We start from the raw sequence: 14,899 nt of genomic DNA, 5'->3' as shown, positions 1-14,899 counted from the left end.
TAATTTATCCCAAGCAACCATGGATCTGCTCTGTGCGCGCGCGTGCGTGCGTGCGTGCGTGCGTGTGTGTGTGTGTGTGTGTGTGTGTGTGTGTGTGTGTGTGTGTGTGTGTGTGTGTGTGTGTGTGTGTGTGTGTGTGTGTGTGTGTGTGTTGTATGCGCTCTAGTACTGAAGCTTGAACTCGGGGCCCTCCACTCTTGCTTACCTTTTTCACTCAAGACTGGTGATCTACATAGTTTCACTTCTGACTTTTTTTTTATGATCACACATTTTTATTGTAAAGGTGATGTACAGAGTGGTTACAGTAAGGTAGCGAATACATTTCTTTTCAGTGTTACCTCCCTCCCTCATTTTCCCCCACTCCCACCCTCCTCCCCAAGTTGTAAAGCTCATTTCCAAAATAGTGTCTAGTGGGTATCACAGATGCACTGGTTCACCCTTTGTCTAATCATCTTTTTAACTCTCCTAAATAAATGTAAATACTCAGGCCACTACACTAAAATTATAAGCTTTTAAAATACATTGAGTTCCTATAAGCTGACTAGTAGATCTAGTCTAGTGGTCAAGTTTAAGACATAAGACAGTATGTGGCCTCAAAATGTTGTATCAATATATATAGCACTTCTGACTTTTTGTTGGTTTGTGGAGATAAGAGTCTCATGATCTTTCCTGACCAGGCTGGCTTTGAATTGTGATCTCTGATCTCAGCAACCTGCATAGCTAGGATTACAGTTGTGAGCCACAGCCCCCAGCTTACTCTGCCTTTAGCACTCAAAAATTATTTATTTTACAGTTTCTTCTAACTCGATTTTTTGTAATTTTCTATTATGAAAAGTTTCAAAAATATGAGTAATTAATTCTATGTATTTATTACATGGAATTAGCAATAGCTTTAGCAATGACCAGTTTATGCCATTCTTGTTAATATTGTCATTTTGAAGCAATACTTACAATTTCATTTGTAAATATTTCAGTATGAATGTCTACAAAATTCTTTTTTAAAACAATAATGTCACCAAGCTAAAAAATTAACTATTCCTTATTATTATCAAACATTTAACATTCAAATTCCATTGACTTTTATGTTTATGAAGTAGTCTTGTCATGGTTTAAATGGAACCAGTTAAGTTATTGAAGTGATGTGGGTATTTCCTCCTTGTGTTTTTTCCACCGCATACATTTTACCAATTTCATTCTAATAATTTCATTTGTTCTATAAAATCTTTAACTTTTTAGCAATTTAATAACAATCATTTTTACAATTAAATATTGAACATAGTTCACAAATTCACTTTAGTTTTTACTATAGTGTGGTATTTCATTTTTTAAAATTAATTACTGGTCCTAGAGCTTAAACTCTTGACCTGGACACTGTCCCTGAGCTTCTTTGGCTCAAGGCTAGTGCTCTATCATTTGAGCCACAGTGCCACTTCTGGCTTTTTCTGAGTTGTTTATTAGAGATAAGAGTCTCGTGTACTTTCTTGCCTGGGCTTGCTTTTAACCTTGATCCTCAGATCTCAGCTTCCTGAGTAGCTAGGACTACAGGCATGAGCCACTGGCACCCAGCTCTTTTATTTTTGATATACCTTAATAAACCCATGATTAAGGAATACAACTTTTTCTCCTGATATTGTTCATGTTCTGAAACTCAAAATGTGTTATATCAGGAGAGATTCTGCCACACAATAGTTCTTCATATCAAGTTAGTGTGAATGTGTGATGAAGCTGTTATGTACTTTTCTTATTGTTGACATTATCATTCTGTTTGCTTTTTCAATATGAGGTATAAAGTAAATTAGTAAATTTTATAATATTAAAAATTGCTTGTTAGTGAGGATGGTATGAAATAGACACCTGTAATCTCAGCTACTCAGATCTGAGGATTGCAAATTGAAGCTAGCCCATATAGCAAAGTCCATGAGATTATCTCCAGTTAACCACAGAAAAATTGGCAGTGAAGCTGTGGTTTAAGTGAGAATGCCAGCTGTGAGTGGAAACACTCAGGCCCTGAGTTCAAGCCTCCCTACTGGCACACACATATACACAAAAGAAACCTCAGTAGCTTGAAATTGAAAATTCAGTTTGGACTGAACATTTAAATGAGTTTATGCTGTTTTTTATTCATCCTTTCATTTTCTCTTCTGTTTCGCACCAGGTTCGCTCAATCGAAGGCCAGTATGGGACACTTCAAGCATATGTGACTCCAAGAATTCAACCCAAAACCTGTCAGGTCCGACAGTACCACATTAGACCTCTGTCCCTCCATCAGAGAACTCACTTCATCCACCACGACCGGTAAGAGAAAGAAGAGAACAGTTTCCTTTCTGAGTGACTACACTATTCACATAAATTGGTTTTTTATAAGTTCTGTAGCTATTTCTACATTGTCTGCCTGTGCTTTCTTGGAATGGCAATTGCCAAATCTCAGCCTCCTGATTTGGCATGAGCTACCAGCACCCAGCTGGGGGAAATAATTTTAATGTCTCCAGATTTGAGTTTTGTTGTTTTTTTTTTTTAATTTACAAATGAGTGGTCTGAATAAACTCAAAAATTTCTTGTACCTGTTTTATTCCTCAATTCTGGAACCTGTATTCATTCTTTATTCTTTGTATTTTCTCACCTCTTCCAAATCATCCATTTGGCTTAAACTTACCTTATATTATTTATACATTCAGGTATGTCTCATCACACTTGGCATTAATTGATTATTTACCCTTTATTCCCTTCTCTTTATTTTATTTTTTTTTGGGTCCGGTCATGGGGCCTGAACTCTGGGCCTGGGTGCTGTCCCTCAGCTCTTCAGCTCAAGGCTAGCATTCCACCACTTGAGCCCCAGCACCACTTCCGGCTTTTTTCTTTTTGCTTATGTGGTGCTGAGGAATCGAACCCAGGGCCTCATGCATGCTAGGCAAGTGCTCTACCACAGAGCCACCTTCCCAGCCCCCCCCTTTATTCCCTTCTTACTTGATTATGTGCTTTTTTTTTTTTTTTTTTTTTTTTTTTTTGTCGGTCATGGGGCCTGAACTCTGGGCATGGGCATGGTGCTGTCCCTCAGCTCTTCAGCTCAAGGCTAGTGCCCAACCACTTGAACCACAGCACAACTTCTGGCTTTTTTCTGCTTATATGGTACTGAGGAATCAGACCCAGGGCCTTATGCATGCAAGGCAAGCATTTTACCACTGAGCCAACTTCCCAGCCTGATTATGCGCTTTTGTGAGGTAGATTTATCCCAGATCCCTGTAAGATAGAAGGTATTATGCTCTAGCCTGTCCAGTGGCACACAACTGATATTGTACAGCAAGGTTTCAAATCCTTTTCTACCTTCTTCAAAGGATTCTTTGCCTTCATGTTATGTTGCCTCTTTCCATGAGGAGATTCGTGTATGCATGTAGTCTATATAGTAGAAAGAGTAGAAATACTCCATGAACTTAAAAAAAATAAGATTTATTTAGACATGATGGCATATGCCTGCAATCCCAAAACTTGAGAGGCTAAGGCAGGAGGATCTGAAGTTTGAGGCTAGTCTGGGCTATATAGCAAGATCCTGTCTCCTTCTAACACCCCATACCCTCCAAAAATGAAATCAACTTTGAATAAATCAAATTTGACTTGTAAAGCATGTTATAATGAAAACAATAGCTATTTTATCACTTAAATGAATGGTAAAATACCTAGCACAGGTGTGGGTGTACATAAGCATTATATTTTTTCAAAAATTAAAAGTATTAGCTGGGGGCTATGAATGTGGCTTAGTGATAGAGTGCTTGCCTAGCATGCATGGAGCCCTGGGTTCGATTCCTTAGTACCACATATACAGAAAAAGCTGGACGTGGTGCTGTGGCTTGAGTGGTAGAATGCTAGCCTTGAGCAAAAATGTAAAAATGTTATCTGGGTGCTGGTGGCTCATGCCTATCGGCTAGTCAGGAGACTGAGATCTGAGGATTGAGGTTTAAAGACAGCATAGGCAGGAAAGTCTGTGAGCCTGTCATCTCTAATTAACTCCCAAAATGCCTGAAGTGGAGCTGTGGCCCAAGTGGCACAGTGCCAGCCTTATGTAGAAAAAGCTAAAGGACAGCCTCCACAAGTCCTGAGTTCAAGCCCCAGTACCATAACAAAATTAAATAAATAAATAAACACATAGAATTAATAATGTTCACTAGCAGAATTAATTCAAGAAAACTTGCCTTTTAAATATTTGTGTTGTTTGCATGGTGAAATTCTGCCTGTGAAAATATACCGGTATTACATACTCACAAGTCCTATATGCTATACTGTCTATTACAGACCCATGAACACCCTGACTCTGACAGGCCAGTTCAGTTTTGCTGAAATCCATTCCTGGGTGGTGTTTTGCCTGCCTGATGTTCCCGAGAAACCTCCTGCAGGAGAGAGTGTCACATTTTGCTTTCAGAACACCTTTCTTGATACACAACTGGAAAGTGTCTACAGGTAAATCTGACTTATTTTCTCCATAGGGAGACAGAATGTCTTGAAGCATTTGCTTCAAGAGAGTAGTTATTTCCAAATAATATGACTAAAATCCTATACTATCAAAGAGTTTATTAAAAACCAATACAACTAAAGTTTACAGAACTGATAAGTAAATAGGGATATTCACAGATGAATACTTTTCCTGTATACTCAATAATGATAGCCACTAGTTAGAAAATAGTTTTTAAAGACCCTTTCAAGCCTGGGAAGGTGGCTCAGTGGTTGAGTGCTTGCCTCACATGCATGAGGCCCTGGGTTCGATTCCTCAGCATTACATAAACAGAAAAAGCTGAAAGTGGCTCTGTGGCTCAAGTGATAGAGCACTAGCCTTGAGCTGAAGAGCTGAGGGACAGTGCCCAGGCTCAGAATTCAAGCCCCACCACTAACAAAAAGGAAAAAAAATACAATAATAACAGTAATAAAATGTTCTCATAAAATCTGGGCAATATTCTTAGAAATATTTGAGCTTCATGAAAAAAACTGTATTCTATTGCTGTAAATGATGAGTAAATGGAGACCACCCTTTCCAAATTGATGTGGATATTTATTCTAACTCACAACTTCAGGTAGTGTGGCTTAGTAGTATAGTGCTTTGTCTAGCATGTGTGAGGCCCTGATTTCAATCCCCAGGCAAGCAAAAGAAAGGTGAGGGGGAAAACGTGAAAGAGAGTGGGGGCTGGGCAGAGGGGAGGGAGGGAGGGAAGGAAGGAAGGAAGGAAGGAAGGAAGGAAGGAAGGAAGGAAGGAAGGAAGGAAGGAAGGAAGGAAGGAAGAAAAAAAAAGAAAAAATGCTTACATCTTCAGGGCTGGCTGTTATACCTGTAGTTTTAGCTAGGATAGGATCTGAAGATTGCAAGTCCATTCAAACAAATCTGACAGATTGAATCGACTATTTTTAATTAAGTTGTACAAAGGAGTTATAATTCCTTAAGTCAGGTTATGAGTACATTGAATCTTGATCATGTCACCCTTTATTTTCTCTCATTTTCTCCCTTACATCCCTACCCTCGAGTTACATAGTGTACATTGAATATAATGACTGCATTTGCTTACCCTTTGTCCCTCCATTTCTGTGCCCCCTTCATTTGTCCACCCCCTCCAAAACATGTTTCTATTTCCTGGTATTTATTTTGGCCAAAAGTTCATTAGTTGTTCAGAAGAGTTACACCACTGGACTCTGCTCCCGAGTATACCATTCTTTAGTCAATTTATTATGCATTATATGCATAACATAAATAAATTAACATCCACGTGTATAAGTTAACATCCACATTTGAGAGTAAACCTTGACTGCCTTCACTTAACATAATTTTTCTAGGTCCATCCATTTCACTAAAAATGATACATTTTTAATGGGTGAGTAAAATTCGATTGTGTTTATATACCATATTTTTTTGGATCCACTCATCTGTTATAGGGCATCTGTGCTGGATCCACACCTTGGCTATGGTGACTGGTGCAGCAATGAACATGGATGTGCAAGTGCTTTTACTGTATCCTGACTTGTAATGCTCTGGGTAGATGCCCAAGAGTGTATGGCTGGATCATAGGGTACTTCTATGTTTTGTTTTTTGAGGAATCTCCAAACTGCCTTCCAGAGTGGCTGCACTAGGTTACATCCCACCCACAGTGTAATGGATAGGGTTCCTTTTCCCCAACATCCATGCCATCATTGAATTCTCAATGATGGCCAGTCCTGCTGGGGTGAGATGGAATCTCAGTTTTGTTTTGATTTGCATTTCCTTTATGACCAAGGATGTTCAGCATTTCCTCATGTGTTTTTTGGCCATGTTTACTTTTTTTTTCTAAGCAGTCTCTATTTAACTCCTTTGCTCATTTATTAATTGGGCTTTTTGTTTGGAGGGGATTTAGTTTCTTGAGCTTCTTGTATATACTGGATATTAGGCCTTTGTTGGCCTAATAATGATAGCTGGTAGAGACTGCCCAGTCTGTAGGCTAGGGGGTTTTGTTTGTTTGTTTGTTTTTAGCTTAGTAACTATGTCCTTCGCTGTGCAGAACCTTCCTAGTTTGATGCAATCTCATTTGTCAAGTCTTCTCCTATTTGCTGATCCCCTAGAACTCTACTAAAAAATAGTTCCTGCTTTATGCCAGTAAGTTTTATTTTTGTTTTTTGGTTAGTTGTGGGGCTTGAACTCAGGGTGTGGCACTGTTGCTGAGCATTTTTGCTCAAAGCTAGTGCTCTATCACAGCTCCACTTCCAGCTTCTTCTTCTTCTTCTTCTTCTTCTTCTTCTTCTTCTTCTTCTTCTTCTTCTTCTTCTTCTTCTTCTTTTTTTTTTTTGGTCATGGGGCTTAAACTCAGCCTGGGCACTGTCCCTGAGCAGTTCAAAGTGAGGGCTTTACCACTTGAGCCACAGTGCCACTTCTGGTTTTCTGAGTTGTTTATTGGAGATAAGAGTCTCTTCAGGGGCTGAGAAGGTGGCTCAGTGGTAGAGCGCTTGCCTTGCATGCCTGAGGCCTAGGTTCGATTCCTCAGCACCACATAAGCAGAAAAAAAAAAGCTGGAAGTGGTGCTATGGCTCAAGTGGTAGCGTGCTAGCCGTGAGCTGAAGAGCTGAGGGACAGTGCCCAGGCCCAGAGTTCAGGCCCCATGACTGGACCCAAAAAAAATTTAAAAAAAAAAAAAAAAGAGTCTCTTCGCCGTTCCTGCCTGGGCTGGCTTTGAACCATGATCCTCAGATCACAGCCTCCTGAGTAGCTAGGATTACAGACGTGAGCCACCAGTGCCCAGCTGCTATTAAGTTCTAATGTTCTTACTCCTTCTTGTAGTAGTTTCAAGGTTTCAGGTCTGACATTGAAATCTTTGATCCCTTTTGAGTTGATATTAGTGCAATTGACAGATGGGTCCTCTTTCAATCTTGTACTTATGAATGTCCAGTTTTCCCAACACCATTTGTTTAAGAGGTTTAGACTGAGACTCTTACCTCCAACCAGCTAAAAGCCAGACATGAAGATGTGGCTCCAGTGGTACAGCACCAGCCTTAAGAAAATCTAAGGGGCCTGGGAATGTGGCTTAGTGGTAGAGTGCTTGCCTACCATGCATGTAGCCCCTAGGTTCAATCCCTGAGTACCACATAAACAGAAAAATCCAGAAGTGGTGCTGTGGCTCAAGTGGTAGAGTGCTAGCCTTAAGCAAAAGAAGCTCAGGGACAGCGCCCAGGCCCTGAGTTCAAGCCCATGACTGGCAAGAAAAAAAGAAGAAAAGCTAAGGGCTGGGAATGTTGTTTGCCTGGCATGCACATATGAAGCTCAGTACCATATACACAGAAAAAGCTGGAAGTGGCACTGTAGCTTAAGTGGTAGAGTGCTATCCTTTAGCAAAAGAAGCTCAGGGACAGTGCCCAGGCCCTGAATTCAAGCCCAAGACTGGCAAAAAAAAAAAAAAAAAAAAAAAAAAAAAGAGCTAAGCAAGAGCCTGAGGCCCTAGTTCAGGCCTCAGTACAGGCATACACAAAACAGCTTTGGGAGGCTTGTACCAGACCTTCCCAAGCTGTCCTGTTATACTTCATTTTATTCTTCGTAAGCTCCTACTTCCACTCCTGCCCCTTCCTTGTCACTTCTCCTTTCCCATAATTCCTCAGCTGCTAGCTATGTGTGAGCATATAAGATTCCCCGGTGCTGGAGATGGACACCAGAGCCTCCTACACATTAGGCATGGGCCTAGCAGAGGCTGAGCTTGGCCCTTTCCTTTCTGACCTGTTGGAATGTACAGTGGCCATTTGTTCTTTGAACTTGATTTTTCCTGTTCTTCAAGGTCTTTGCCTTCTCATTCTTGACTCTGTCTCTAAGGGGTATTTGGTAGGTTTTGCTTTGTTTTAATTCTGTGGGAGGGGAAAATTTATCTTCTCTGCTTTTAGATTCCTTCCTTACAGAGGATTAAGATAATCTACTTGCCCTTCTATCCTACCCCAACTATGCTAAGCTCTGCAAACAGTATGAACATACTTTGCCACACAATTTAGCCTTTGGAGGCCGAGAATTTGTCAGAAATCAAACTGGTTTTTAGCATCAGGTCTAGATGTGTCTTACTTTATGTTCCAAAAGCTTGTGTGTGTCTAGGCCTATGATAATTACTCTTGAAAACATGAACCTATACGTTAGCAGACAGTTAACATGTCCCTAGATTATTATATGTATATTTATTTTTTTATTTTTTATTTTATTTTTTATATTTTTGAACTCTGGGCCTGGGCACTGTCCCTCAGCTCTTCAGCTCAAGGCTAGCACTCTACCACTTGAGCCACAGGGCTACTTCCGGCTCTTTTTTTTCTTTTTGCTTATGTGGTGCTGAGGAATCGAACCCAGGGCCTCAGGCATGCAAGGCCAGCACTCTACCACTGAGCCACCTTCCCAGCCCTATATGTATTATTTATAATAGGATACTATTGCGCTTTACCATTTTGTGTGTTTCATATTCTTCTCAACAGTCAAATCCCTTTGTAAGTATACAAAAAAACATTCAGGTTCACATGTAAATGCATACAAGCATATTCACCAAAGTTAGTATGTGCAGGGGAGGATGCCAGGGATGGACAGTGAACTTGCAGTGTGATACTAGAGGTAGGGGAGGGCTGAAAGGAAGGAGTAGATGAATAGAGAGAGGAAGAGGGGGAGAATGCAGTCATTATACTCAATGTCTGTCCTATGAAACCAGGACAATGAAATCTCAACACTAAGTACTTGTCATAAACTACGTTTTCCTGGAGAACTTCCTTCTACAGCTTTTCTTTTAATTTTATAGAAAAGGACAAGGAATTTTTAAATCTGACAACATTTCTACAATATCCATCCTAAAAGATGTGCTTTCAAAAGAAGCTACAAAAAGGAAAATTAACCTCAACATATCATACGGTAAAACAGAAGAACAAGTCAGTCCTTCTGATTTCGTGTAATAATAATGTTTCTGATGAGTGACATCTCTTTGTGCCTGGCCAACTTCTAGAGATAAATGAAGTCTCCGTCAAACATACTTTAAAGCTTATCCACCCAAAGCTGGAGTACCAGTTGCTTTTGGCTAAGAAGGTGCAGTTAATTGATGCTTTAAAAGTAAGTAGGTGGGTTCTGAACTCATGATAGTTATTTAAGTAAGTCATATGAGACTTTTAATATTATAGTGTTTAGTATTATAGTGGATTAAATTTTGATTACTAAAGTTTTTTGTTGTTTTCTTTGACATAAGGAACTGCAGGTTCATGAGGGAAACACAAACTTTCTGATTCCGGAATACAGATGTATTCTAGAAGAGGCGGATCACCTACAAGAAGAGTACAAAAAACAGCCCGCGCACCTTGAAAGACTCTATGGTTTGTGAACTGTTCAGTACGTGGCTGTATTTCTTTCTTTCTAGCTGCCTGTCTGCCAAGGATTGTGAAAGGAGCTGGGCAGACAGACAAGATAAAAATACAGCAGTCATGAATGAGTGAAAAGCAACCTACTATACAGAATATTTCTGTATTTGGCCAAGCTAGTTTTAAATTTTAATTCTAAAAAAGATTGAAAAATGGCCAGGTGCTGGTTGCTCACACCTATAATCCTAGTTACTCAGGAGGCTGAGAGAAATCTGAGGATTACAGTTCAGAGTCAGCCCAGGTGAAACACACACACACACACACACACACACACACACGCACGCACGCACGCACGCACACACGCACGCACGCACACACACGGAAGAAAAGTAGGGCTCAAGTGATAGAGCTCTACACACACACACACACACACACACATGCACGCACACACACACGCACGCACGCACGCACGCACACACACGGAAGAAAAGTAGGGCTCAAGTGATAGAGCTCTAGATCTGAGCAATAAAGAGATCAGGGACAGCATCCAGGCTCTGAGGTCAAGCCTCAGAACTGGCACCAAAGTAACTGAATAAAGATATGAAAATGAAAGCTGGGAACTAGTGGCTCACAGCTATTATCCTTGCTCGGTTGGGAGGCCAGTCATGGCACAAAGGCTGTATAGACTGCTTTACAAGTCATAGCTGCATGCAGTGGTGTGACACTGTCACCCTTACTTCATGGGAGGCTCAGATTGGGAGGATCAAGGTTTAGATAGCATCAGGAAGGCATAGTCAGGGGCCTCATAGTTAAGAACACAAGTAGGTAGTTTGAGAACCTAACATCAACAGCCCTCATAAAAAGGCCTTGCTGGGCGCCAGCGGCTCACCCCTGAAATCCTAGCTACTCAGGAGGCTGAGATCTGAGGATCACGGTTCAAAGCCAGCCAGGGCAGGAAGGTCTGTGATACTCTTATCTCCAGTTAACTACCAGAAAACTCAAGTGGTAGAGCACTAGTTTTGAGCTGAAGAGCTGAGGGACAGCGCCAGGCCCAGAGTTCAAGCCCCACGACCCACCGGAAAAAAAAAAAAGGCCTGGAGGTGTAGCTCAGTAGTAGAGTGCCTGAAGAGAAAGCAGCTTGAGGCTTTTCCTCCAAAACCTCAGTAGAGGGGCGGGGGAGGAAACTAATATTTTTTTAAACAAAATTTAATAAATAAAGGCTATTTATATGTTGTGCCAGTTTTGCATTTGTAGTAAGAAGTTGGGTGTTTAACAAATTACTCTGGAAAAAGTGAAAAAGGGAGGGGAGAAAAGGAAGGCAGGGAGGAAGGAAGGGCCAGCCCCAGAAATGTAAGCCCTGTTGTGCGTGACACAGCATTGATACCAGCTCCATAATCCAGTGATTATTTAACCTGAAAGATAGATGATTATTTAACCTGAAAGATAGGTGTTAGTACGTGCATGCGTGCATGTGTGCATGCGCACACCTGTGGGTACCATAGCTCTACTTCCAGCTTTTTATGACTAACTGGAATTAAGAATCTCATGGAATTTCCTGCCTGGGCTGGCTTTGAACCTAGATCTTCAAATCTCAGCCTCCTGCGTAGCTAGGATGCCAGATATGAGCCACTGATACTTGGCTTTTTTTTTTTTCTTTTTTCTTTTTTCTTTTCTCTTTAACTTGCTGTTTAGGCTAACGTCTTCGCTGTTACATACCTAGTCAGTGGCAAAACCAGCAGTAGAATTTCTCACCTATATGTGTGCATTCTGCCCTTTGATGAGTTTTTCCAATCACCAGATGATCATTTGCCAGCTGTCAACATTGATCCTTAACCACCTAAGGAGTGTCTTCTTATACACTCAGACTTACTTTCTCACAAACTGTAACATTGAATGGCTTAATATTCACTATAAGAACAAGCTTTGTTTTATTGTTACAGTAAGTTTGATGGAATTAATCTTCCATCTATTAGTGATTCTAAAATCCAAAGAACTTTGAAAAAATCAAAGTTTTTTTTTGTTGTTTTGTGTGTGTGTGTGTGTGTGTGTGTGTGTGTGTGTGTGTGTGTGTGTGTGTGTGTGTGTGTGTGTGTGTGTGTGTGTGTGTGTGTGTGTGTGTGTGTGCTAGAACTCAGGGCCTTGAGCTCTAGCATAGCTGTTTTGCTCAAGGATGTAGTTCTGCCACTAAAGCTATACCTGCACTTCCGGCCTTTTTGCTGATTAGTTGATGATGAGTATCATGGATTTTACTGTCTGAGCTGGCTTTGAACCTTGATCCTCAGATTGCAGCCTCCTTAATGGCTAGGAGTATAGTCAGGCATGAGCCACCAGCACAAGGCGTAAAAGCCCAAGTTTTTGCTTTTGTTTTTCCATAAATCATTTGGCAACAAAATCCAGCTTACATAACACGTGGATCTTTATTTTAGATTCCACTTAGTGCAAATATTCATCCACATATTTTATTGTGAACTGCTAGTATTTGTACTCTACTCCTCAACACAAATACATTGGTATATTACTTTTATTCTCTTTCTAAACTGTGGAAATTATTGGAATAGACCTTTTACATCAGATAGACCTTTTACATCAGAGTTTTAGATAAAGGCTCAGCAGTTTGAATGACTACCATTTTTTATCTGGAACACACAAAAGTGTGCTCTTTGAGCCCAGGACTTTTGGCTTTCTAGTCACAATAATAATTCAGAATAACCAGTGTGAATTAATGGCTTGTAACCAGTTGTTATCTGAATTAATGGCTTATATCCAGTCATTAGTTAAATATTATCTTGAAACTTGCCTTAAAATCCCTCACAGATATTTCTAAAGCATAGATGCTTTTAGGTTTGTGTATCTTAAAGGAATTTCAGACTGATTGTCAAGGATTCTGATTTCAGAATTGATTGTCAAGGAATTACTTGCACTAAGTAGTATGTCATTAAAGGAATTAATGAAAAGAACTAATTTTTTTTCTTTATAGGTATGATCACTGATCTTTTCATAGACAAATTTAAGTTCAAAGGAACTAATGTGAAAAGCAAAGTACCTCTTCTGCTGGAAATTCTTGATAGTTACGATCAGAATGCACTGGTTTCTTTCTTTGACTCAGCTTAAAAGATGCATAAGGTAAGGTCCCATAGTGTGATCAGTTAAACAAGAAGATGTTTAGGATCTGCAGAATTACAAGGTAACTTTTAATGTGTAAAAATACTTAATTGCTGGTCTGGGAAGGTGGCTCAGTGGTAGTGTGCTTACCTTGCATGCATGAAGCTGGAAGTGGTGCCGTGGCTCAAGTGGTAGAGAGCTACTCTTGAGCTGAAGAGCTGAGGGACAGTGCCCAGGCTCAGAGTTCAGGCCCCACGACCGACCAAAAAAAAATTTTTTTTAAATACTTGATGTGGATCCTGGTAGTATACATCTATAATCTTAGCAGTTGGAAAGCTTGAATTACCTAGCCAGTTTGAGGCCAACCTAAAATAACATAGTGAGACCCTGTCACAAAAATAAATTTTTTTAAAGTTGAGGTATAAGGACTTTAAAGCTGCCCCCCCCTCTTTTTTGGTAGGAGTAGGGTTTGAACTAGGGTACTCTACCACTTGAGCCATACCTCTACTTCTCGGATTCTGTTTCTTTTGACAGATATGACTTTAAAGAGAACCTTAATTTTTGAAATGAATGGAATGATTATAAGAGGTATTGTGGCAAATGGATACTTTAATTTGTGCAGAGATAATATTTAGAAAATAGGAATTATACATCCAGTTTTCATAAGATATACATCAATGTGTAAACTGCAGATTTAAAATAAAATTTGGGGGATATTTCTGGGGAGAATTGAACTCAGAGCCTCCTGTTCTTCCTCATCTTTCTTTCTGGCTGGTATTCTGCCTCTTGAACCCTGTTTTTCGGTAGTTATCTGGAGATGGTGTATTGAAGACTTTTCTGCCCAGGCTGGATTCAAACTGGGATCCTTTGATCTCAGCCCCCTGAGTGTCTAGGATTCACACATGATCTCCAGTACCCAGTTTTTAAAATGTTTTTCAGTTTACAGATTACCTTATTTAATCTTCACAACTGTTCTGTAAGGTTGTCTAATTATGTAAGAAAAGTGATTCTCAATGAAGTTAATGTGATTAAGAAGACATGCTACGCTAATATTTTAGAAAGCTGGAACCAGAGACCAGTGTTAGTATCCTGAATTCTTATGTCATCAACCCCTGGAAATAATCTTGCAATTTTTTCCCCCTAGGAGTTGGAATTTGTCTGCTTAGTGACATTTTGTGACTCTGCTGAAGTTTGTGAAATGCTTGACCCAGCTTTAGTGCGATGTCACGTAGCCAAAGAACTTTCTCTGACAGCATGGATTATACAAGTGACTATGCTGGCTCCTGAGATTTTTCTTCATCTAAGTATCTACTGGCTTCCTTGTCATTACATAAGAAAGACAATCAGACTTTGGAGCTATAGAAGTTGTATTCATCAATTTCTTATTTATTCATTTTCGGGGGAATTAGGCTTTTAATGGCTTAAGGATAACGGAAAATATGCTATTTCTATTCAAGAAAAGTAGACCCATTCCTTTTTCAGAGACCAATGATTCTTAATTATATGTTATATTTTTGTATGTATGTTAATATTAATGTAATTGAATGTTAAATTAAAAAAATTAAAGGCACATATAGTTGACTTTTATTTTGATATGGTCATATTTATTTGCAACGGAGTTTCTGGCGATTGAGTCTGAGGCCTTTGTCACAAAAGCAGGAAGCCTTGTTTTCATTATATTAACCACCATTCTTTCCTAGATTCAGTGTGTACTTGTGTGTACTGGTCCAAGGGCTTGAATCAGGGCTTGGGTGCTGCTGTCTCTTGGCTTTTTTATCCAAGGCTGGAGTTCTACCAGGTGAGCCACAGCTCCACTTCTGGCTTTACTTGGTGGTTAATTGGAGATAAGAGTCTCTTGGACTCTCCTGCTCAGACTGGCTTTGAACTGGCATCATCAGATCTCAGCCACCCGAGTAGCTAGGACTACAGGTGTAAGCCACCAACACCTGGCTTTCACTGTGTACCTTTTGTTAGCTGCCACAGCTAAGAGAAAAAGAGA

The 14,899-nt window shown here is 40.0% G+C and overlaps 1 protein-coding gene across 2 annotated transcripts in view; it reads left to right on the top strand.

Moving 5' to 3' along the window:
* Window positions 1-14,470, top strand: part of Bbs7 (Bardet-Biedl syndrome 7) — a 34,038-nt gene extending 19,568 nt beyond the window's left edge. The window contains exons 14-20 of one of the 2 annotated variants that reach the window (XM_070022535.1): window positions 2,156-2,295; window positions 4,285-4,449; window positions 9,252-9,361; window positions 9,453-9,556; window positions 9,690-9,813; window positions 12,776-12,921; window positions 14,045-14,470. In XM_070022535.1, the coding sequence (XP_069878636.1) occupies window positions 2,156-2,295; window positions 4,285-4,449; window positions 9,252-9,361; window positions 9,453-9,556; window positions 9,690-9,813; window positions 12,776-12,909 (777 nt within the window). In that variant the 3' untranslated portion in view covers window positions 12,910-12,921; window positions 14,045-14,470. Of the gene's footprint in view, window positions 1-2,155; window positions 2,296-4,284; window positions 4,450-9,251; window positions 9,362-9,452; window positions 9,557-9,689; window positions 9,830-12,775; window positions 12,922-14,044 lie in introns of those variants that run through there. The other variant, XM_070022536.1, reaches the window with a different exon arrangement.
* Window positions 14,471-14,899: the final 429 nt, after the last annotated feature.

This window comes from Dipodomys merriami, unplaced genomic scaffold (genome assembly GCF_024711535.1).
Source record: "Dipodomys merriami isolate MVZ:Mamm:240054 unplaced genomic scaffold, mDipMer1.0.p SCAF_15, whole genome shotgun sequence".
Lineage (NCBI taxonomy): Eukaryota > Metazoa > Chordata > Mammalia > Rodentia > Heteromyidae > Dipodomys > Dipodomys merriami.
The sequence above is the reverse complement of the archived record's forward strand: the minus strand, read 5'-3'. Positions and strand labels throughout refer to the sequence as shown.